The sequence below is a fragment of the Vanellus vanellus genome (assembly GCF_965231255.1).
Source record: "Vanellus vanellus genome assembly, chromosome: Z".
Lineage (NCBI taxonomy): Eukaryota > Metazoa > Chordata > Aves > Charadriiformes > Charadriidae > Vanellus > Vanellus vanellus.
Genome location: NC_138908.1, coordinates 18568260 through 18594455, shown reverse-complemented (window position 1 = coordinate 18594455; position 26196 = coordinate 18568260). Strand labels below are relative to the sequence as shown.

At 38.6% G+C, this 26196-nt stretch overlaps 1 protein-coding gene across 1 annotated transcript in view; it reads right to left on the bottom strand.

Moving 5' to 3' along the window:
* Window positions 1-315: 315 nt before the first annotated feature.
* The window catches only part of TNFAIP8 (TNF alpha induced protein 8), a 64405-nt gene continuing 38524 nt past the window's right edge, over window positions 316-26196 (bottom strand). Inside the window, exon 2 of the mRNA XM_082498099.1 lies at window positions 316-2161. Coding sequence (XP_082354225.1) covers window positions 1596-2161 — 566 coding nt within the window. The 3' untranslated portion in view covers window positions 316-1595. The remainder of the gene's footprint in view (window positions 2162-26196) is intronic.

Here is a 26196-nt window from a genome sequence, read left to right as displayed (position 1 = left end):
TGTACTACCCTTACATCCCAGTTGTTCCGGCCTAATAGTACATTAATATTTTCTCTCTGCTGGACACTAGTGGCTTATATAAAATGAGTTCATATTTTGCACACACATTTCTCTGGCACATTTCTGGGAATATTCAGAGCCTAGTGGCGAAACAAACATGAATAAAAGTGAATTTTCTCTCTTAAAAAAATCACAAGTAATGCTAAAACCATATGTCAGATGCTGCGATGCTTTCATTGCTGGCACAGGCCAAGTCTCCTCTTTATAATTTAAAATGCAACAAGGAAAAAAAAAGGCATGAGAAGTTCGGAGTGCAAATATTCTTTGGTTTACTCATTAAAACAAAAGGACACAGCAAACAGCAAAACCACTGGCAATTAAATAAAGAGCAAATTCTTTATATGCTTCCTAACAAAAAGGTGTTTGAAATGTATTAACTTCATGCTTCTAAGTACATTACAGTGTCTAGAAAGTCACATTTTTTTATCCCCAGAAGGCAAGGCAGGGAGAAGATGAGGGAGAAAAAGAAGGATCAAATGTGGGAGGGGAGAAAAGAAGAAAAAAATTATTCAAGATTCCATTTTTCTGTTAGTTAAATAGTATGTAATACAATGATAAAACTAATTTCTGTTTCTAGTTTCATTGTACACAAAGCAAATTGGCTTGGAATTTATATTCAGGTGATCAATCTTTCTGAATTCACATCATCATACACATCAGCCTAGTGTATAAAATATACTGACTCACACCTTCTCAAAAAGAATTGTGACCTATTAGCAGAATTCTAAATATCGTAAGGAATTGTACAGATAAGTCACTGTGTTTTACCTTATCACAGGCAGAGTTAAAATTAGGTACCGCAGGTAGTTTCTAGGGAATACTCTTCCCCAGTTAGGCTATTTTACTGTAGCTTATTCCTCAAATAATCCCCATATAATCAAAGGAAGCAAGCATCTGTGCAGGTCTATAAGGATCTATACTTGGTAGCCTTGCAGACAGGAAGTTTTCACTGCTGAGCTGGAGGTGAACAAGCCTGTTAAGACTCTGCGTGACAGAATCACTGATATTATTTAAAACTGAATGCTTCATAAGGGCAACACTAGGAAGCTGTGATCTGTGCAGAGAGCATAAAAGACTATAAATGAATCAAATATATATACTTTAAAAATAAGTCAAAGAAATTATAGAGTGTACCATCACCATGATAGTCTGTTACCAACATTACTGGACTCTGACAGTTTAGAAATAATTCTGTAAATCTATGAAAGATGTGGATTGTCTGACAGCATATTGTTTTGTTTTGTATATCTATCTTCCAAGACTCTCACTCTACTTGGACTGTTCTGTTTTATTGTCTTTATCCAGCTGTTTCCTTAGGCAAAGCACAGTAAAAAGTCATGTGCAGTCTTTCTTCCAGATGGACTGTGAATAGCAACAGATAGCTCATAATAAGTAATCAATTTAATAAAGGTACTTTGGAAATATTTGTCATAATGTAAAAAAAAAAACTTTTTGCATGCTCCCTTATTCCTTCATACATCAACAGTGTTCCATCTACAAATAATGCATAGGCAGTCAACTTCTAATACAAGTACTTATATGTTCCCCTCATCTAGCATTTTGTTGACACCATCACAAAGTTTCTGCAAATGGAGTTTAAAAGGTCCAAAGGGATTGTACAAGGCAGCCAAAAATTCACAATCAGAGAAGTGATCAAACACATTGTTGACACGTCCATGTGACTTCGCAGTTAGGTGACGCTGAATGATTTCATGAAGTAGCTCTCTACAATCGTTTAACAGTTTGGACAAAAAATTCCTGTCAAAGGTATAATCCACCTGATGGAAACTGACCACGGTCTTAGCCAGCTGATGAACTTTCTTCTTGAATTTCTCCATCAGTTGTATTTCATCCTGATTAAATTGGTTGTTCCTGTAGAGAATTGCCAATTTGAGGACTATTTTAATGAGGTTTTTGATGATTTTCTCTGCTTCCTTTTTATTTTGTGTATACTCCTTTGTCACTCTGTAGAGCTCATCTAAAACATCACTGCTTGTATCATCGATCAAAGTAGTTGCTATTGATTTGGACACCATTTTTCCAAGGATCTTCTTCTGGGCCTGAATGGCCAGACTTTTGGAGTTGAAGACATCTGTGGCCACTGGGGAGAGGAAAAAAACATAGGCAGTCAATATTTCATAACAGACATACTGTGGACAGTTGAGGAATATTTCCATATCTATCCATTCATATTAGTCTTACTATAGTCTTACTAACTGTTGCAAAAATAATTCAAACTTATGTATGTAGTTGCAGAAAACCTCATCTTTTCAATCCCTAAAGCTCCCTTGTCTTTAGGTTTACAGTCTTTTAGACTTTTACTTCTGAGAAAACAAAAAATGAGATAGAACTTGCTCAAAAATGGTTTAAAATATCTTTCTATATATATGGATTGATGGGATTTTAAATTGAGGTGGTAAACCTGCCCTGTTTATCAGATGAGCCATAAGTCTGATCTGATTTTCATATTCATAATGAAACCTGAAACCATGACTATCGCAGTGGTATGACACTTACCACTGCTACTCAATTAGAGACAGTAATTCAATGAATTGACTATTGTAAAACTTTTTCCTGCTTAGCATTTTACATGATCAGTGAATTCAGATCCCACGCACCTATTATATTTTTAATAGATATATTTTATATATACATACAGAGATATATATTAAAAAAAAATGCAAACACAAAAATCCTTTGTCAGCAAACAATACTGAGATTCTTTGGATGCAAACTGAAGAAGCTAGTTTTCAGGAAGTGTAGATTAACACTTCTATGTCCCATACTTAATGCAGAAATAGCCAAAAATGAACAGTCTACAGATTGCCGTAACAGTTGCTAGCATAACCTTATAAAGAAATCCTTCCGTGACTGATAAAGTAGATCCTAGAACAGATTGCAACTTCCAAAACTACGCTTGCTTGCACCAATATACCCAATGACTGGTTTGTAATTTCTTCAAATACTTAAAAGGTCCCAAACGTCCTTTCAGAAACTTGTTTTGTGAAATGTTACCACTCGTGTTCTGTTGCAAGTAACAACTATTTACACCATGTTCCCTGTGCAGCACCTTCTCCACTGAGGCACATAAGAATTTGTATTTCCAGGCTGAATGGTCTGGGAGGCGGCAGCCTTTACGCTGGAGCCTCAGACGGGCTGAAGGAAAGCTTCATCTGTTTACATTTACTTCACATATGGAAGGTTTGCTTTGCAAACACAGGGCCTGGAAACATATTTTTTTTACTCTTTAATGAAAACATAAACTCTGCAGGTGCCAAACAGTAAGTCCCTGAATTTGGAAAAGGTTTCCTCTTAACTGCTTGTATTTGGGTAGCTGGGTGTGTTCAGATGCAGGGTGCCTCTGGGGTTCCAGCAAATAGAAAGAACTTGTCCTTCAGGACATGTGAGACACAAATCTGTATTCTTTCTTCAGCGGTACCTTTGAGAAACCTAGTAACAACCTCCTTTTTTGTCAACTCACAAACTTTCAAGTAGGTTTGTTTCTTAAGACTTCCAGCACACACCTGTATTTTGTTTTGAAGCATGAAGTGTTTGAGCGCATTTTTTTAAAATCGTTACCTCATGAGGACACTCAAAAACCAAAGAACCCATTGTTAACTATCTCGGGCAAAGCACTCAAGATCACAAGACAGACATGTTTCTCAACCACAAAGATACAGGAAGACGTTAAAGATGCTAAGTAGTCAATCTGAACTGAAAGTATTTGATTCACTTTTTATGTTTTTAAGTAAAAAACTGCAACTGTCACTATCCAAATAACACTAATCAAAGTAAAGGGTGGTCAAATACTAGAACTCAAAGCCAATGCTTTACAAAGATCTACAGATGAATGATACCTTTTTTCCTCCAAAACTGGAATATTAATTTTTCTTTCATAAGTTTTATTTCTTGAAGCCTTCCTATTTACTAACTGCTCACAATGTCTTCTTTCTGTCACTCACTAAAAATATATAGATGTTCATACTAATAGCAGTCAGTGTTTCAAAGTATCTTCCATAAATTTGCACAGAACCTCCCCCCCAACACAACATATATGTATTTTTAAATGTTCTTTCCCAAGATGCTGTAGGTGTTCTTATAAAATGCCAACTATATCACACAGAATACTCCACTGCAATTGAACAGAAATCTGCACAACCTGCTTCCAGCAAGTCACACAAACACTCAGGTGTGGTACTAACAATTTACACATAATAACCTGCAAAGTATCCATTTAAAGAAACTGAAAACATGGCAGTTTTCTAAAAATTTTACAGTTTTTCAACAAAAAACCCCTTACATTAAGTAATTGAACATTTGACGAAGTCTAATTTCTCGACATGTAATCGCCATTGCTAAGTAAATTAGGAATTTCTCACTTACAAGAGGTGTTAAACTCTTAATGACATTTCTCTAGAAGCCCTGCAAGTTTTGGGACTACCCAGCATGGCCAATTTTCTATCTACTTTGCAACACACTAGAAGTCAGCTTCATTTTCCCTGTGCTATTCCATGGATTTGAATTCAATTGCTAAATTAGTAAATTTCATACTTCAGTACTTCAGCCAGTCCGAAAAGGAACTTGCAAACTCATTGTATTTTATAATCATAATTTTCCCTTATTACCAATGGCAGAAAGACATAAAATGTATTTCACGGTCAATTGCTTAAGCAGTAAGATTATAGAGTTCCTTCAGACCAAACATACATCCTTAAAAAGTAAAATTATTACTTACTTGTTCATCCAATAGAAGTGCAATTGTTAATGCTGAGAGCAGAAAGAGAGGCAAAATACCTAAGGTGAAGACTGGCCCCAGGCTTATTTATTCGGCTAAATGCAGCGCACACACTATCATGCAGTTTGAAACGCTGTCAGAAGCTATCACAGAGTGAGCATGGGGTTTTCCCCCCACACCCTAGCAGCAGCTCTTCTCAGCTACCTTTCTCTCCTGCCTGCAGGGCTTCATTTTGCTTTGGCACCTCAGAATGCAAAAGTACATCGCAGTGGTTTCACTTCCTTGAAAAGAGCGCTGAAAGGAAATTGCAGTGCTGAGCAAGCAGTGCAACACCAATAGCCGTTACTGCTAACTGACAACTGGAACAATTAGCAGAAGGGGAGGGAGAAGAAAGGTCCTGTGACTCGAAAGGGCAGGGGACGTGTCAAGAAGAGGTTAAAACATTAACCCGGTATCTGCAAATGCAGATGCTTGCGTGTATGGGAGATGCCTGATTCACAGGTCACAGGGTGCCGGTGAGGGGCGGCCGCCAGCAGCACGTGTCACCAGCCCCCTGTTCCCAACGCGAGGGCAACCAAGCATCCCCTTTCAAACCTCTGACTACAATTTCAGATGCCAGCACCTAAAAATAAGCCTGTAAATCCACATTTAGACAACTACTTAAGGCAGCCTCATTTGCTTAGGGTTGACTGTGTGTAGTCACCTTTTAAGAGCAATTACAGTCGCTGGCCAGGATGTATAAATCCCTAGCCACACCTGTTGTATTGATGGGTCCCATCCTTGCACTTTAAACTGAAATAGTGCTATTTCTCTGGTGGCCTGCAGCAGATCCAGAATATGGGCAGGGAATCCCATTAATTTTAAGCATCTCAGAGATCGCTTTTCCTCATGACTGCTCTTCATAGCTCCTCTTTCTTTCCTGTGCAGTTTTACACTTAACTTTTTAAAAGTGTCTCATCAAAAAATACCCCTTTGAAATCAACGGGATGTCATTTTCTGTACAATCTACACAAATAAACATGATTATGTTCAGTAGAGCTGCTCCTCCGCAGAGGTGAGCAGTCCAAGGGAAAAGTCTCTGAGAGGAAATGCTGCCTCCGTTACTTGAAAATTCACAGGATCTTAGGGGTAATGGGGACATCTGCAGAGTCTTCTAATTTATGATTTAGAGGAGCAAACAAGTTGCTAGTGACTGCCTCCTGTGAAAGTTGGGAGCTCATTAATTATGCAATTTCTTAATTTTAGCAACCAACAGTCTGTGTAACATTAGTTAGAGTAACATTTCTGTTAGAGTCAGTAAATATTCCACATGTAGCATTCTGGATGGGTTTTCCCCAAAATATTTTACCTTACACAGGTTTTCATTAAAACTGCAGTGGAAGTATAAACTTTAAGTGAATATTTAGAATTGTGGGTTAATAAGTTCTCAGAAGACTGGTACAAAAGTACAAGAAGGCTACTACTTATGGCTGCAGTGCTGACTTTCCCCTGACGTGAAAGCTAGTACACCTCCCTCCATACCGTGGCAAATAGCTATTACCAAATACCCTGTTTCTCAACTCTGTTTAAACTAAAAAAAAAAAGAAAAAAGAAAAAAGAAAAAAAAGAAAAAAGTAGTCTTTGGAAAAGAAAAATTGAATCAGATGACTTCACTGCCTTAAAATCATGGCAGAACGTTTTTTTCCACAAGATCAGAGTCGATGGTACATTCAACATCACTCACAGTTGAGTGCATTCAATCTCATGCACACTGACAATGAATGCTTCAGCCACTGAGTATTTTTAAGCTTTTTGTAATACAGAAGGACCAGAAAAAAAAGCATCCAGTAAAAACTTCCAGTGAACCATGTTAAATTCCATGGGCAAGTCAGGAGTGGAGATTTGTGACACGAGTTGCATTTGTAGCGTACATACTTGATATGTTGATACAACAGTCCTGGCGGAAGAGAGAATATGGCTGTATAGCCATTAATAACAATGCTGCTGTGCGAGATCCAGTTCTCTTTTAGTGATTGGCATACCAGGTACTGCACTAGTACTGCACTAGTACCTGGTGAGTGCAATGTCCAAAAACAACAGGGTTTTTTGGGGCAGGGCCCTTAGATGGGATTAGGAGGAAAGAGACAGCACCGACTGAGTGCATTTAAAAGACTGTATAACACAGTTTGACAAATGTGGTAACCGATTTCCTGCCAGGCATCCTGTGCGGACGAGTGTGTGTGCCTCTCTACAGACTGCGGGTGAGAGCTACAGGTAAAAAGCCTGCGCACACTGCGCGAATTGCATGTTCAGTCAGACGCCCGGCATGAGAGAAGCATGAGAAAGGAGGCAACTTGAAATCAAGCAGGATTGACAGCGCAACGCTCGCCGAGATATGTGACCATGAGTCACGCACCTCCAAAATCATGAGATTGCCTAGATATCAAGGGGTAAAAAAATTACTGAATTTTTACTTTTTCTTGTGCCTTCTGCTTTCTGGGTCTTTACAGGGTTACCCTTGTTTTCAGGAATGATAAAGGCCAGAAACATTAAAAAAATAAATACACTGAGGCGTGTAAATATATGACTTCATGTATAACCACATGACTTCAGTAAGGTAAAGCTCCAATGGTGATAAACTGCAAGAGCTAGCATCAGTGAATGAACAAATCCTGAAGTACAGAACAGAACAGGCAGAAATAGAGTCATAAACCTGTTACCAGGGCTGTAACAATTTTCACAATGTACTTATTACATGACGATAAGATTAAAACATGAGTGGTAAGACACAGACTATGAATTCTTCAGATATGAATAAGGTAAGCTGATTTTTCTAGCTGCCACCATGATTTACAGCTTCTTCTTAATAACCATCTGAGTGAGTGACTCACAGTTTCAAAGAACTGTTTTTGGTGCTTTTTTTTTGTTGGATTTTTTTTTTTTATTAACAGAAGAGTCAGTGTTGTGATTCTTATCTAAGTGCTTCAAAGTTTCCTGGGTGAAAGGTGTGTTGAACTTAAACATTTTAAAAGCACAGATAAAGTCCTTGCAATGTTGAAATCATTCCAAAAATGCAGCAGTCCCCAGACGGCCGCTTCAGCATATTGGCCGGTCTCTGCATTCGCAAGTGTTTGCTCACCTGTTGGCTTTTCAAAAGCTGATGAAAACTGAAGCTTGTACCAGACATGCAAGACCAGACAGCGCTCTGACAGCTTTCACTCTTCAACCTCAGACGCTGGGACTGCAACTTCTAAGCTGGCTGGTGGCAGGGGTGAGAAAAGACCAGGGCAGCCACAGAGTTTATTGAGAAAAGGACTGCAACAGGGCAGACAGCTTGGGCAAGCACCATCAGGTGGTGGAAAACCCAGAGGGCAAACAGCTAAGTGCAGAAGGAGAAAAAAGCCCCCAAAACAAGGGCCCTATACAGTACTTATTTCTTCTACATAGGTCTCTACTTTTTTGATTCAGGTACACAAGGTCCTTATTTGAAGAGCAAATATTTTATTTGGCACCTTGGTTTTAAAAAGGGAGATTTATATATGAATATCAATTCTAACTAGAAAACTGTTTAAACAAAATTTTTCAGTGCATACAAAGCATTCGTTCATAAAGGTAAGTAATTTGCCTACATTTCTCTTAGTTGGTACAGTAAATTGTACTAAATTCTCACTCACCGTAATCTTTACCAACTGAGCATACTATGAGAATGTTAATTAGTCAAGCAATGTGTACTAATTTTAACATTCACACTGGAAGACCTTCAAAAGAAAAAATACCCAATCTGAAGCCAAGCCTAATGTATGGCAAATATTGCATGAGCAGGCTTACTGGATTTGGAAGTCAGCTCTGAGGCTGCAAGTCACTCTGAAGCAACAGTTAATCAAACAATTTTGGAAAAAAATCTGGCTAATCAAGCATTTTTTGAAATATACAGTATGTCTAATCTGCATACTCATACTGAAAGTCAGTATATGTTCTGCAGCAGGAACACAAGAAAGACAAAAGAAAAGCTAACAAACACCATTGGGAACACTTTTTTTTTTTACTCAATAAAGTGCTGAAGAAGTCATTGTCAGTAGGTTTGCGAAACGCATATGATATTGTAATATGCTTCCTGATTTTGCTATTTAATTCTAGTATTCTAGTATCTAATGTATTAAAATGTCCAAAATTTCACCAACAGCAAAAGATGACCCAATTTCTAGCTGCAAAAACAAAAACAAACCATGAAAAAGCAGAAAACAAAATACTTTTTTGATCAAGAGGTGGGAAGAAGTGCCAAAAAAAAGTACCTAGAGGTTAAGGCTGGGTAGTGTGGCAAGGAAAGATGCTATTTCCAACAAGAATGTGTGTGCAGAGTTTTGCAGTCCCATGAGAGCAGTCTGTGCCAACAAGTTATTCTGGTTTTACATGCCTGTGCTTCCCACAGCCACCCTGTGCATCACATGATACATATACCGTAGCTGATTTAGAAACTTAAAAAGCCTTCTTAAAAGCCCTTTTTCCTAGAGCCTCTGCATGGATTTTAATTAACAGTGCAACTCTAACAAGAAAAAAAAAATCAGATTAACTTTGATGACTGCTCTCAGAGAAGCCCATTTTAAAACATATTGGATATTAAACACAGAAAATGACAGTCACACTGAGTAGGGTTATGAACTTAATTTGGTATTTCACTCCTTTGCCACCATTTGTTATCCTTGCTGGAATGTAACAACAGGTGCTGTGATATTAAATATACAGCCTGTGTATTTCAGCTGTTGGCCAGTTCAGGGCTACATCAAGTTCCTCTGTATCTACCAGGTGTCCATGCACACTCAAGATTAATACTGCACAAATCTTTTCATAGGAAATAAAGTGTATCTTAGGTCATTCCTTCCAATCAAGCAAATCCAACGCAGGTACTGATTTTTTTTTTTCCAGCTTTAGAAACACGTAACAACAACAACAACAAGGCAACAGTGCCAAGCTCCCTAACCCAAGTAGCACTTCCAATAAAATAATCTGGCCATTATAACTGAATGTTTTACCAAAAGTTTAAGTTTTAAAAGGGGTATATAATTGCTCTTACAACCATCCTGGCAAAAGGAATGTCTTCTCACAAAAAAAATTTAGCTGTAGCCACAGGACCTAGAGTATAACAGAAGAGTGCCTGGCTTCAACGCGAAGGAAAAGCACTGAGACCAGCAGCTCTGGGGAACTTTGAATTCATTGGAGAAACTTAAATTTGACATGGGGGTGGGAAGTTGAGAGGAAGTTTAAGATATATGTGGCAAAAACACAATGAACTGGAAGGTCGAGACAAGATGGCAATCTGGCATGACAAGAACAAGGAACTCGATTACACAGACAAGGTAGCAACCTGGCTGTCAAACTGCGAAGGGCATATTTTTTGAACAGCAAGTAAAGGAAGCCACAGCAGAGGCTTCAGAAAGTTCAAATGACAGAAAGGTTTGTGAGTGATCTTACAATGGTTTTGAAAGTAGTTAATAATGTTTTTCCTGTATTTCTAGTTCTGGTCCTCTGTTCTTCTCCATGTCGATCTGTACAGCACCCTGTCTGTTTCTTGCAGACAGGATGGGAGTCCCTCCATATCTCTCTTTCAGTGTAATGTTGAAAGAAGGCTGGATTGCTCACTTACACTTTGTTTACATATATTACTCTTGTATCTTCCACTGGTTGCCCTAGAGAAAATAAATGCCACCTGCCTTACACACACATAATTTGATTTCTGTCTTCTTTCTAAAGAAACTTCTAAGCCACTCAAGATTGCCACAGCTACAAGCCAGGTATAGAAAAAAACAAAAGCAGTAGCGATTCCCAAGGCGCTCAATTCTCAGGTCTCTGGTTAGCATATACTTTTTTCAATATCAACATTGAAATGCAGATTATAAAGAAATGCAGATATAAGAAAATTTGCCATCTAAGAATTTTACTTATCAGATACTGGCAGTTCTTTAGGCCTGGGACACTAGTGACACCTTTCACCTCTTTTGTAGATTTTTATTTTTCACTACCTGTTTTTCTGTTTTATAGCATGAAGGATAAGTTTTCTGTCATTAAATGCGTGGCTGTACATAGAATATATGCTTTGTCTGCTCTTCCGCCCCAATCCATGCATTTCCCTTACTTTCTCCTATTCCACAAGGAGCAAAACAAACTAACCCCTCAGTTTTAATTTTTTCTCCCAATGTTTAGTAGCCACAGCCTGTTCCCTCTGTATCCATACTACAGCTACCAGGACTTTCATTCAGACTTTCAGCCATGAAATCAATGGTCGAGAGTATTTTCTGTCCTTCATTCCCTTACACCCTTGCTGTCAGTTCAGAACACGTTCCCCAAGACCTAAATACTCTGTCTTTCAGAGGCTTTGCATTGACTCATGTTTGTTTCCACTTGGTTTGCTTTAATCCTGGTATCTCCAATTCAAAACCAATGCTCAAAACAGCCTAAAAAGTATGCAAAGTATTTCTCTACATAACACTTACTGGAAGGAAAAAATCCAACCACGACACCTTTAAAATCTTTGACTTAAGAACACCTAAACTCTCAAGCATAAACTAAGACTGTCAAAACACAGGTCCACCTCGCCACATATCTTAAGAGTTTGGCTTTGCTTTCATTAATGTAATTAAATCCTAGCAGAATATAAAGCGTAAGAGAAAAAATTAGTTGTTTAATACTGTTAGCAACTTGTTCTACCGTAAAATTAAATCTTCTGGTTAAACGTCATCTGTGTAACACTGTCATTTTCTTTTATGTCAGGAAGCAGCATTATTTGGATACGGAACTTTGATACCTAGCAAAGCACTAGCAATCCTATTTATTATTACATGTTGCACATATATTTACTGATTAAAACTACACAGTCTCCAGAGGTCCTTTCCAGCCTCAACTGTTCTGTGATTCTGTAAAACCTGCATCTACTTTGTAGTTCACTCCTCAGGGCAAGGCGTAGTAGATTGAGTGCACAGTTTTTTACAGCTGTTGACTACTGTAGAATTTAAATGTCCGGCGTCTTTGCTTCGCACTGGCATCAAATGGTATTTTTAAGTAGGCGATTAACAGCACTGATCAGCTATGAAGAGATATGCACCACCAAGAAAGGCTATCGTAGCTTGAGAGTTTCAGGATTGTTACCCAAAAAGTAAGAAGGAGGGAATGCAAATTTGAACCCAGAGAAGGAAAGGCCTCAAGTGGTGAAAATAAACACCATCAATCTAAATTTCAAATTAGTTAGGTTACATTTTTGCACTGAAATAAAAATGTCAACAGTTTCTCTTCGTCTCACCGTGCTACTACTATCCTCTCCTCCCATACTACATGGCACTTTGTTGTGGCTTGTTACCTACTGGTCAACACCTAAATCCACCATAATTTACATCTCTTCCAATGGATTCCAATACCGACTGCTCATTGCAAAGAAAAGTTAGTTTAAACATACCTCCAGGACAGTGATGTCTTGTATCACAAACTTCTAAATCTCTAATCTCCAGCACTGAGGACAAGGCTATGAGTTTGGTTAAGATATCACAGATGTAGACAACAGAGCCAAACTTTACTCCTACCCCTTCCTGAAATACCCACTATTACAGCTGCTCAAAGTCATGATTCATTAAATTCTTTGTTAGTTTCTGAAGTAAAGTCTAAATCACTATTTCTCAGTGACTATTTTTAATATAAATGTTTTTAAGCTAATAGAAACAATCATTCATTTTCTCTTTTGCAAGTAGGAAAAAATAGCCCTTGGAATCACCAGTGTCATTTACTTGCTTTTGCTAATATTAAACCAAAATTTTCTTCTTTCTATAAATAAAACTATCTTTGTAGAATAGTTTGGTAAAGCGGACATAGTAAAAGCAAAAACAGATCTCATGAAAGCTTTAAGTTTTCAAACAAGGGAATTTTTGCATTTTTCACAGTGAAAGTTTCCTACACACTTCAGTGAAGTTTATTAAGTGGAAGCTTTTCTGTGCATGTACTAATTCAGGGCTTTATTAGTTCCTGTATGAAGTTAAATGTAAACATTTTGGGATCAAGAATTGAGAGTATCACATTCTTAGGAGTCCACTGAAATCACAGGTCAGCTACCAATGCCTTAGAGAAACCTGCAAGTACAGACCTTCATAGATAGGTAAAATACATCTCAGAATACGTCCCTGGATTTCAAATTACAAACCTTTCAAGGATAAGTGCTCTCACATAAATGAAATGCTAACTCCCACTTCACTGCAATTTATTCTCATTACTGTAAACTGCCATCAGGAACAGGACTCTCTGCAGACACCCCAACATTTGTATATTGTATGTCAGACTGAAATGTAGGTTTCCCCTATTGCTATGCCAAACAGACTCTTTGATCTTTCGTTACTAATCTGTATAGTTACAAATATCAATACTGAATTCAGCAAAAGGTAGGGAAAAATAAATTAATTTTTACAGTGTGTATTCAATCCTCTGCACTGCTTCTGCTGAAACAGATCTGTGGTGAAGGTTTTGGATCGCAAGTTCCCCAGACTGAATCCACCATGCCATGCAGAGGTGCAGGCTCCCCACTTCTCATTGCTAGCCTGTCAAGCACCAGAAATTAATCACAAAACTGAATTATGACAGGGTAGCAACTGATGAAACTGAATGAAACCACACCCCAACCCAGGCAGGGAATCTTATGAAGAAAACCAAAATTTATAAGAAAACACCCCAAAAGGATGAATGTAGAAAGAAACTCTCAAAGGACAGACAGTTTCCCTCCTTGTCGCTCAAAACAAGACTGTGCCCAGCTGACAGCAGATTTAAGGCTTGGGCTTTTGCCGATGTTACGGTTAAAAGCACCGAGTTGCTGACAGTTGCATTTGCACTGCTGATCCCACAATGTGTCCTGTTCAGTAGTCATGATGAAGATGCGTCCACAAAAGAAAAAGTGTACACCTAAAATTAAAAAAAAACATAAGGGACTTGGCAAATCTACTGATGCAGGCGGAGAAAACATGAAAATCTGTAGCTTCCCCCTTTCACACAGTACAAAAAAAGTGTTAATGTCAATAGACATTAATGCAGAAACAGTCAGTTTAAGCACTCCAATCTCTTACAAAGTCATACACAGCAACTTGTTTCTACTAACAGTACTACTACTAGGTACTACTGGATCTACGAAGTATCCCCCCAATAAGCAAACATGCAAAATTAGACCTTAAACATTAAAAAAATCATTTTGTCTTTAAAGCCATTATGAAATAGGTGTAAGTATTTTTAGCCTACTACGTCTTCTATTGTGTGATGTATGAAAAAAGAAAAACAGAAGTTGTTTCATAAAGTAGCATAAAAATCATTAGCTCTTTCACACCTCTGTGAAATGCTCTCCTCTTACCATATTTTGTAATCTAATTGTAATGAAAAAAAATCAGTCCAGAAGGTTGAAATAACACCTGCAATATAATTTTCATTTGCTTTATTTATTATCCAAGTGTGTTTATAGAGACTGTAAATGCCAGCGGGGGGGGGGGAGAGGGGGGCAATTTACTTCTCAAAAAGCAGTATTTAAGAACCCTTATGAATCTGTCACATTTAACAAAAGATTTAACCAAGTGAATAAACCATTACTGATGAAAGGAATGATGGGTACTTTTGAATAAAAATTACAAATTACAATTAGTATTTGAGTGTTACATTTTCCTTGTGTTAGCCCTGGCACATGTATTACAAAATACTCGTTATTCTTAGAAGCCATTAATTCAGCCTTTTGCTATACTTGGAAGTAATGCTGATCAACAACACAGCCTTTCTGAATGTAGGTGCAAGGCCCTTCCCTTCCCCAGATACTTCTTTTGATTCTCCAGAGTTTTACTGGCTTTCGCTCCCTGATCTCTAACCTCTGTCTCACTTACAACAGCGCATATTTTGCAAATTCCTCAAAGAAAATAACCTGAGGGTCTAAGAAGTATCATAATATAGCAAATGCCATCATCAACAGATAAATGGAAGGAAGACGGGGAAACTAAGTCTCCAGTACAACAATCAATTCTGTAAGATGGAAAAGAGTGGTAGAATTTGAAAACAAAATACTATCTTCCCATATGCGGAGTACTGTGTCCAGTTTTGGGCTCCCCAACATCTCTCCAAAAAATTAGCTGACAAACTGAAGCAAGTCCAGCAGACAGCCACCAAGATGGATACAGAGGACAGGCTGAGAATGGTAGGTTTGCTAACCTAAAGACTAATAGTTGACCTAACCTATGCATCTAATTTATTACTGAATAGTTACAGAGAAGACAGAGCGACGGACTTTTTAGAATACGCAGCAAAAGCGCAAGGGGCAACAGACACAAGCATCAGCAAGGGGAATTCTCATATAGGAATGAGCACCTTTATAGCAAAGGTGGTCAAATATTGGAATATGTTGCTAGAAATTGTGGGACCACCACTTTTGAAGGCACTAGCAACTTGACTGGAAAGCAACCTGATTTAACTTTGAATTTGGATCCAACTTCAAAGCTGGCTCTGCCTTGAGTGGAAGGCTGTGCCAAATGACCTCCAGAAGTTCCCTGCAGCCTTAGTTAATCTATGATTCTCTCTATTGACTGAATAGCTCAAGGGACTGTATCTTATTTGAAATTAAACACGTGAGTCTTGCAGTTTGCTATGGATTAAAAGATTTGATTGCATAAGTATAATTATATTAATGGAATTTTCTCAAAGCAGTCTAGCATTCAACCCAACAATTGCAGCTAAATGATTAACCTGTTAAGAGTTTCAGCGATTCTCTGAAGTAACCTACCAGCTACAGCTAGTGCTTATCCAGTGGCCTCTGCTCAAATTACTACCTAGTTTCCTCATCTGCTCCAACAGCACAAGGAAGATATTGCTAAATACGTGCGGTACGAAGAGTTCTGCGGAAGACAACTACTCCGTGTGGACTTCCAAATGCGGTATACAAGAAAAAAAACACCAGTTCAACACATTCAATCCTGACCCTGTAGAAGAAGCAGCGAGAATGGCCTCCTAATCCATTCACAGATAAGTCATCTTAAAGGTTACCCTGATTTGGCCAGCAAAATAAAACCAACCACTCTTTCAATTTTTAAGGGGAGAGATGCAGAGCTGCTTACAGAGTGTTACGGTTTAACAGCATTAAGTCAGTGCTCTTACTGAGAGATTCAAGTGACCACATCTAGATGGAGTTGCAGCAGCTGTACTACCAACCACAGCAGTTATATTCCTGTCCTCAAAGCCCTTTATCCATTTCCTGTATCTTGCATCATTAAATGTACAGTCCTCCAAACTACATTAAAAATATCTAGCAGTTCTGACTTGCCAGTGTACTGTGGTCATATTTTCTCCAAATTTCCCATTGTTTCTTCTTCATTAAGGTGCTAGTTTCTTGCTTTTCTTTCCACCCCCACTCTTTGCACCTCTGGCAATGCTTTCTCCATGCATATGCGATGTAGTATTACAGTGTCCGGTTAGTAATAATTCTTACTTCCTTTTTTCCTTCTTTCCTTTACTAAAGTGATATATTTTGCCTATAGCTTGTCCTATTAATCTTGAATTGTAATAATATATAGAAGGGATTACATGAAATGCCAAATTGTTAAGCATTGTGCTGATTTATAGAGCTGCATACATGATATGTATGACCTCAGTAATCCTTTAATTCTCTTCATTAGCAGTAGGCAAGTCATCTGTGGAATAAAAAAAATCCTCAAATTGACTAATCTAGATCTCTGCACATCCAGCAGGGCCAGACAATTCCTTCTTGCTCCTGAACTTAACTTTTCAGACTACTGTCTCAATAGAAGGCCCCTGTTCCACTGGCCTTAACGCTTTATGGAGATTGTTGTTTTGACAAGGGAGGGTAGGCAAATAGCATGTGAAACAAAGGAAGCCCACATTTTGTAGTCTTCGGGATGAGAGCAGAACGTGGGTCTAATATGTGGGGGAAAGTACTAATTGCCTGTGCTGCTTCCCTGTGGCTTCATATGGAAAAATGAGCTCCACAAAAGAGAAGGGGACAATCTCTAACTTAGGCAGCTTGTCAAAGCTACCACAATTCACACAAAACCATTCAGATTTGGGTCCAAAAGTGGACGCTGAGACATCCCACTGCTGTTTAATCTTATGGTTTTCCTGCTGTTTATTCTAATTATGCCTGAAAACAGTCTGTAACTTCAAATGGGACTGTCATCACCTGGTACATACTGCATTTATGTGTGGATAATGCTCTGCTTGCACAGTTTGGATCTCCCTGTTCACGTCATAAAAGCATAAAGGGTTCTAAAATGCTATTTTTGGAGATAGTGTGATGGAGAATCATGCATTAGAGACTCCCATTGATGTTTCGGATGAAGTAAGGAGCACAAAAGCATGCAATTTTTTATCTAAACGAACACGATTCTACCCTGGAAAACTTTGACACAGTGAGAGGTGACTGCAAAATGTCAAAGCAAATCCATGACTACTTACAGGAGGGAGTACTGACTTCTCAAAACAGTGAGTGCTCTGTGATTTTATAATCCCTGTGTCTCTGTTCTGAGCTCTAAAAGGAACAAAACAGGTGAGCTCATTCCTCAGTAATCTCATTTGGATTAAAAAATGCTAAAAAAACTCTGAGCACTTGCAGGAATGCAGAGATCTCTCTCTGCCGTGAAAAGTGGTACTTAAAACTAGGTATGATAAAGGTGCAATGCAGGCTGTCACTGCTTCCGAGTTTGTAACACAATATCCATCATTTGATAGGCTATGTATTACATTCACTCTGATATCTGTTATCATTTTACTTTCCTTTGAGACATTAGATTTATCTCCTGTTGTTTTCTCAATATACAACATAAAACCTGTGGAATGAAGCTCAAGTTTTCTGAAGCCTTACACAAATTACAGTTTCCTTCTATTGAAAAAATACTATGTAAGGGATCCATTAACACCACAGTAATTTTAACTGGAATTGTCATGTATTTAAAAAGGCATATTCAGGATATATATTTTTAATACGACAGCATGAAGAACCTTTTGTGCAGATCTCAGAAAGGAATGAAGTCAAATAACAGCCTGAACCCATTTGGTACCTTCCTTGGTACAGGACATGCCACCATGCAACACCAGATTGAAATTATGCCATGCAGTTAAATGCTATACTCTTCTTCTTGATGTTACCATGCTCTTTGTTTCATCCAGGCCAAAAGGAACTACAAGAAAACGTGCCAGGGTTATTTATATCGCGACAGTTGTTGGAATCTATAAATGCAATACAGATTGATGCCATACACGCAACAACACACACATGCACACACACATATTTACCACAGTATTGTGGTGTGTAGATGAATACAAAGATTGTTCTAGTGTTACTAAGCAGCATGATGGGAGAAAAAACCAAAACTGTTTCATCTTACCATTCTAACATGGACCATGCAGAAATCAAAGGCAGAAGCTGAAAAGCCCAGATACACTGCTGTGTACCCTATATCCAGAAATTGGTACAAAATACAGTGAAGTAATGATTGTCTTACAGCATTGCCTTTTTACTCCCAGTCCCTGCTAAACCATTAAGATTTGACTGGAGGCCAAAGACTCTACCTTTATTCAATTAATTACAAAAAAGAAAATCTTTAGGAGTTTGCTCATCAAAACTGACCTTGATTTTGGGTTTCGATGTATATAATGGGTATACAGTAGTAAAATCTATGGTCTTTGATCTTGTTATTCAGATTTAAAAAAAATAATCCACATTAACCCATTAAATCTACTTGTGTAGACATCCCAGTGTTCTCCAAACACTGCGATTCACTTACGTCAAGTAGCTGGAAGTGAATTATTGCTCACTTCAGCATCAGATCATTGTCAGAACATACATGATGTTTGATTGTCCTTTTCATGCAGGCTGATCTTCCAACATATGGTCCAAGAGTCATGCCTGGAAGCTGCAACTGAATTTCAGAGTTCCTTATATATCTCCTTCACTAGCTCCTGGCCAGTGATGCTTCCCGGGCCACCCGAGCATCTCTGCTTTAAGGAAAATAGAAAAATTCTGCCTTTGCTTACATACAATACTAATTTTTTTTTTTCTGTAGATTTCTCCTCCTCTCACTTTTTAGCATGTAGCATATTAACTGCTATGCTTTCATGGCTAGCTTTGGCCTTGAAATGTACAAAATCTGGTAAAATAACTATTTTATAATTGTCCAAGTGTACCCTCTACCCCTTCCATAATTAGTCACAGACCTTTACCTACTAATTGCCTGACAGTACCGCATAATTTGAGGGTAAATAAGAATTTCTCTTTTAGAGTGATGTTCAGCCTTGCACCTAAAGGAAAAATTAACCACCACCCCTCCCTTTGGTAAACCACTTAAAAGATTATATATCCTCAGTGTCAAAAGCCTGAGCTTCAAATTCCGTTTGAATTTCTGAAGCATCAATTTTCTTTATGCAAAAAGCAGTTTCTTGATTAAACAGAGCTAGTTAGTTGAAAGACTCTGAATGCCTACTTTATGCCACATACACTGAACCACTACAAATGCACAGGCATTTGACTGTATTTTTCAGTATTTTGATCAGTGATCTTTCATGCCATGTTCAATCAGACTAGGCAAAGTAGTGTAAGAGCTGCAGTTCTACATATTCACCTGTTAATCTCAGTCTTTATTCACATACTCACTAAACCCTCTTTTCTCATGCATCTTCTAAATTATTCCTTTACAGATGGGAGTATATTACCAGGAATACATTTACAGACCAACTGAAAAACCTTCTCAGTGGCATCTGTACCTCATCTTCCCACAATGGCTACTGTTTTTATTTTCCATTCTAACCTATTAAAATCACAAGACAGCAAAAGCCAAATATTTTCCCAGCTAAAAATAACTAACCAAAAAGCTACCCTTTCTTTCCTATCTTAGCCACCTGCTCCAAATCCTTTTTTTCAGCATGAAGACCCTAGCATCTCAAATTGTTTCAAAAGAAATGCACAGAAAGGCAAAAATATTTTCAGAGGATTTTAAGAATCTGAGTCATCTAAGAAGGTAAGAGGTTGCTTTAAACAAGAAAATTTACATTTCAAATATAGCCAACTTGGTAAAATTGTCTGGAGTTTCCTGCATGAAACCAGAGAATCTTTCATGCTATGGCATGCATGCTGAACTCTCCTGCTGTAAAACTGAGGGAGAATGTTCACGTTGCCATATTCTTATTTCAAACAGTTTCTATAGAGAAATGTTTTTTTCAGTTCTGCTTTTCAATAAATGCATCTTATAGAATCTTCTTGGAAATAAAAGAAAAGCTGCCTTATAGTTCATCCGTTCATTCAATGAGAAGAAAAAGAAAACAGAGAGCATCATTGTAATTCTTATCAAAACACAGGTTATTTTGCTTTATTACTAACCAGGTTCTATCAGCATTATTAAGTTTGATACAGTCCAAACTGACTTTTCTGCAAATCAACAAAATATTTTTTACGCAAGTAAGCAGATAGACGTCCCTGGTAATGTTATTCTTCAAGTGGGAGAAGTTGTACACAGCATAAGGGGAAAACCATCTGAAATATTCTGAAAATGTCTTGTTTTCACCAAACACAAAATGCCTAGGTTGCCTTACTGTTTCCTTATCTGTTGATGCTTTTTTTCATTATTTTTCTGAGCGATACTGGATTGCTGTAAGTTTGAGTCTCCCTAAGGACTATTCATAACCATGAAACATCAATTCTGTTCTAAGAAATCCAGTGTATAACCCCACTACTGCCCTGTTCCCTCTTCTGTATAAATGCTCTTTTGTATATAGGCACTTTCAGGAAATTGCCCTCCTCCTCCCCCGCTTGCTCCCTACTGTCCTACCCTGGCTCGCTCCCCCTCCCAATCAACGCTAGTGAATAATTGTATTTTTGTTGGAGCACTTCCAGCTCCTCCACACGTTCCACTCTAGAAGGAGTAAATGAAACCCTGTAGCTTTGGCACGCTCCTCTGCGCTTTGAACACACACGAACGCGTGCATGCACACACATGCATGCACACTCATTCAGACAGGGAAGTAAGCAGCATCAAACTTATTCCCCAAATAATCCTTTCACTTCTCTCCCATGCAACTTCCTCTTTTGCTGACAAATACAGTGCTTCCAAAGTAAAAAAAAAATCTTCCTCTTTCGATATTCTGCTACCAGTGTTTTGAAACACTGTTCCTTCCACTTATCAGTATTTCACGTGCAGGTAAATTACCATTGCTGAGACAGACAGATATCCCTGGCTGCCAACACTTCAGTCATTTTATAGCCAGCAAAATCAGCAGAGCTTTGGATGGTTTTGCCAAGGCATTCTTCCCTCCCCTTTGAATACCCGAAAGCTAAAGCAAGCAGAAGCTCTCCTCCGCACTCGCAAAAGCGGCACTGGCGACACAAGTGTGCTCGTTTCTCCTCCTGTGAAAACAGTTAAAAAGCGTACCTTCCTTGGGTTCATCAGCCTCCGAACTCATGTTGTCAGCACAAGGCACTGGGGACCAGATTACAGCTGACGTGCGCACTGAGAAGCAGCCGCAAGTCAACTTCTCAAAAAAAAAAAAAAAAAAAAAAAAAAAAAAAGAGGAAAAAAGAGAGAGAGGGTTGGGATTTTAAGGGGAAAAGTCTATGAATTCAGCAAATCACAACTAAGCTACTTGAAAATGATCCCGCCCCTTTCTCAGCTGCACACCAGCGACTGTCTGGAAAACCAGCACCTTCACAGAAACCCTCATTTTACTCGCCAGCAGTCGCCGTTTATGCATTTTGTTCTCCCCAGACTGTAGGAAGGGTGGAGTTTCACTTGTTGCAGCTTGCCAACGTGGTATGAGAAAGCAAGGAGGGGAGACCAAAAAAGCCCTGAGTGCAGAGCAGCGTCTGATTGCGGTAACTGACAATCAGACTAGGGCTCTCTTAACTTGCAGGAAAATCTAAATCAATTATTTTTTAAGCCTAAATTGTACATTTCAACACGGGTTACTATCTGGAATTAGTTTGGTATCCTGCATAATTACACTGACTAATACAGGATGACTAAATACATGCTTAAAAGATGACAAGCAGCAGCTTTCTTTCAGGTAGTTTAAGCTAAATAATTATTTTTTCTTTCACTCATGCTTAGTGCATGGTGCCGTCTACCCTGAATAGAGCAATTCACCTTTCCTTCTTGGAAAAACTATCTGATTTCTTTGTGCTACAGACCCCACCGTGTCCTAGAGAAGATAATTATTTTTAACTATTACGTGAAATTGTTTTACAGCACAGCAAGAGAACAGGGGTCTTTTGCAGCCACTGACCAACTTGCCATGCATCATACACACCTTCAGATCAAAATCAGGAGGAATTACTTGGAAGCCTGTTTTCCAGTTGGCGCAGCCTCCAGTAAAATCACCGTCAAAAGGAACCATCTTTTCCTACTTACTCATTTACTGTATTTTTAGCACAGCGAACAGGACGAAAACCTCAGTGGAAACGTGACTGCTCAGACAACAAGAGAGGTGTGAGCTCTCAGGAGAAGTCCTGATGGCGCTGCCAGCTCTGACACGCAACAAAATTCCCACCGTCCTCCTCCTCACAGGGTTAAATGCGTGTGCCTGAGGGGCTGTCAGGGTCTTCGTGGAAGTAACACTATTAACAGCTACTAACAGTTAGCAAGTGTGTTACTGGAGTCAAGTAGAAATAAGTATATTTCAAGATGAAATCAGAAAGAGCCAAAGCTGTCAGCTGCACAAAATTGGGGCACACAGGAAGAAAAATATTAAGCATTTCAGACTGTAACATTCAGCTGTATTCACTAAAACTTACAGGAAGACTGTAAGTAGGTGGGATGGTCTTGTAAGTAAAAGGTACAGAGTCAGGAAGGGCAGTGTGAATTCTTCAGCCATGGCAAAGTTGCTTTGGGGACCAAGGTAAATAATACTTCAGAATGTGAGCCACTCTTGTCCTATTTTGAGTGATTTGTCCATGATAAGGACTGTCCTTTGCCACGTAACTTCTCCCATGCCCAAGACAGATCTCATTTTAGTTAAACGCTTTTGGTGACACCGCCAATTTTTTTATTTTGCAATATGCACAACTCCATGGGTCCCTTAAGGGCATCCTCGAGAAGCTAGCTGTCTTCTGCAGACCCTCATAGTCCCCTGCAGTGTGGCAAAGCACATCAGCTGCATCCTTCAAAGCACAGAGAATGAAAACGAATGTTACCCTAAGTCATATCACAGAGGGAAAAGTAATTATAACATTGGACTAGCTAAAGAAGCCACATATCTCAAGTTTAATAAAAAAAAAAAAATTACTGGTTTGGGGTAATTACCATTTAGTAGATTGAAACCACTCAAATAACCCCACACAGAATAGAGGAAGAACAGGAAGAAACATAGTGTTAGTGAAAATGAATGGCAAATAGCCTTTGGGGTCCTTTAATCAAAAGGAGTGCTGGTGGAGAGATAAACCAGCCAGAATATAAGCCAGTATCAAGAGCCCTGCATGAACGGATTCACACAATAGATGGATGCCTTTTGTTATTTTAGATGGCAGATGGACACGGAGAGATAATAAGTCTTGTGGTTAAAAGTCAGCAACTTTTGCAAATTAAGATTGCTCAGATCTCTCAGAAACTTCAGACCTCTCTGGACAGATAACAAAACCCCAATGATTTTGTTTGTTTCTTCCCTACAGGGTGAAGATCACATCTTGTCACTCAAGACTGCGTACAGGGTCTCAATTCAGACTCCAGAAATATTTTTTTTATATTTCTTTTTGGTTGTTATGTTTCTTAAAAACACATGCACCAGCGGAAAAGACTCCATCCAGACCAAAGAATGTTTAGGTAGGTAAATTTAGGTAGGTAAAGCAGCAACTTGTACCGGCATTCAGTTGTGAGGACGTTATAACATTCCTCAGAATCTGCACTCAATGAATTCCAATAATTTTACTTAGAAGGCCAGTAATAGTAAAGGATTAAGGCAGGTAAAAATTAAACAGAGTTCATGGACAACACCAGAGCCCAGGTAAGGGATGACACTAGCTCACCTGCAGGGAAGAGCTAGTTATCGAAGCATCCATACTGATTTTTGGATCCCATGATAAGTAAACAGCCTGGAAGCTTAAAAAGATCCCCTCTTTAATCATAAACTGTGCATGTGATACAGAGTAGAAAGCACAAAACAAAGAGTGACAAAAACTCTAAAAACAGAATCAGTAGATACAGTTCAAATTTATAGGGCAGATTCTTTTAGGGAAAACAGAAGTAACTTCTGAAAAATTAAGGGCTTAAAACCCACCACACATTTGGACAGACACTGTCTCAGAGGGAAGGCTAGAATTCCCAGAGGAAAAGTAAATCTTTTGTGTGGCATACACCAAAAAATGGGTTTACATACCAAGTTTCAGTGGCTAAAAGCCTAAAAGCCACAAAGCTGGGTAAGACAAGGGGGTACAATGAAGTGTGGTCCTTTATACCCTTCTCAGCTGAAACAAAAAACGTATGGTTTTACTTTACAAAAAACTTAGTTGTTTTTGTTATGTTTTGGTTTTTAGCTCGTCCTTTGTAAATTGTCCTCATTTCTGCTAACACTAAAGCAGGGTTACCACAGAAAGAACAAGCTGTAGCCAGGCCTTGGCTTACTACAGCAATACGCAGGGCATTGTGAAAAGATGGGTAGCTGTGTCAGCACATCCTCAGCTCAGCTCAAAACTTTGCTTATATTTTGTGTCTCAATGCATGCTGAGACAGCTCTGTTTACAGAAGCATCTTCTTATTACATACACAGGTGGCAAATCCTGTTACATCCTTTATACATATTTAAAATACATAATAAAATTCGTAGTAGCCCAAAAATGGTGCTAAAATTACCGACAAGTATATTCTGAAGCTCAATGCTGAAATGTCAAAAAAGACTGTAATGTTTTGGTTCACAAAAAAGAGGAAGCAGCACTACTACATGAAAAGTATCAGGAAGAAGCTTTCAAGAGGAGGCAGCTGCCATGGAAGCAAGACTAAATCTCCTACTGCAAAAAAAAAACCCTGCAGAGCCCTAGAACAGTTCTAGAGAAGGAAGTGGTAATGTAACACTTCAGACATCACATATTAATGTTTTTTTTTAAAAAAGTCTCCCCACCTTTGGTTAATGTAATTAAAGTTGCCTGGTGATAAGTTCTGCTCTTCCAGAATGTCATGGTCTATGGATTGCAAACCTTTAAACAATAAAAATAAGGTCCATGAGCAACTTCAACTCCTTGCTACAGACGATAGCCACCGTCATTTTCTAAGCCAACTGCGCGTCTTTTGCCAGCCGTAACTGCACTGAGTTATTTGAAGCCACATGACAGACCTCTGATGGCAGCTGAGGAAATCTGGGTTTCCCCTACTCCCAACTGCTAGACAAAAGAAAGACGTGTACAAGTACCCTGAAAGATCATAATACACACAACTGCAGGTATGGTTCCTTTATGCTATGCCAATAGCCATGCCGTAGAGATCTTTGCCATGAATTAGCAAGTACGAAGAATGTTGTGTGGATCAATGATGAGAAAGTAGAAGTGTTGCACTACACTGTCCCACGTAAAACTGTACAGTTAAACAAAGTACTGGCTTTCACAGTACTACTACAAATAAAGCTTTTAATTTAGCTGTTTTCATGGAGTAAACTCAAAGATAACATACTTAAATGTATAACTGAGGGATTATGTAAACTTTGCCATTTAGTGATCATGCCACCTCTCTTCTGTAGCCCCAACAAGTTGTACCTATTTCTGATACAAGGGGTTTGGGTTGACAAATTTTCAACTTCTGACACTATTCAGTGGGTGTGGATTACAGGCACACAGGACAAGCACATTGGGTACTGTGCTGAAGCACTCACATGTATTATTTCTTCATATGTATCATTTGCAAAATGTAATGAGAGACGATGTGATACACCCATCACTGTAAATGCATTTCACCAATTCTCAAATATTTTGGGTTTTTTTCAAACTAATGTTCTGAAAGGGAACAAGATGTAAGGTGGTTGTATTTCAGTCCAAGATGTCCCAAGCAGAAATAAGTGCAGCAGGTCTGGTCTGCACACGTTTATGGAATCTCCAAGCATGCTGCCCTGTCAGCAAGATGTTTGTACAATATCTCAGAAAAATGTACAAGACAATAATTCATGCAAAAAAAAAAAAAGAGGATAAATTGTTGAATTCAAAAGCCTGGAACTCACATTGAGATGTCATTAGGAAATTAACTGTAGCTACCTCTTCTGCCAGTGGTTCCTTGTTAACTAGTAAGTTTTACCAGAAAGTTCTCTTTATAGCAGTTACTGGTTGAGTAAGCAAAGACAACACAGAAGCGTGTCCTCAGCTTGCTCCATTGGTCCTTTTCTGCATCTCTTCCAGTACCACTACAATCTTTTTCCAGGCAGGCAAGATCATAACTGCACTGAGTTTCATGATGCACAGG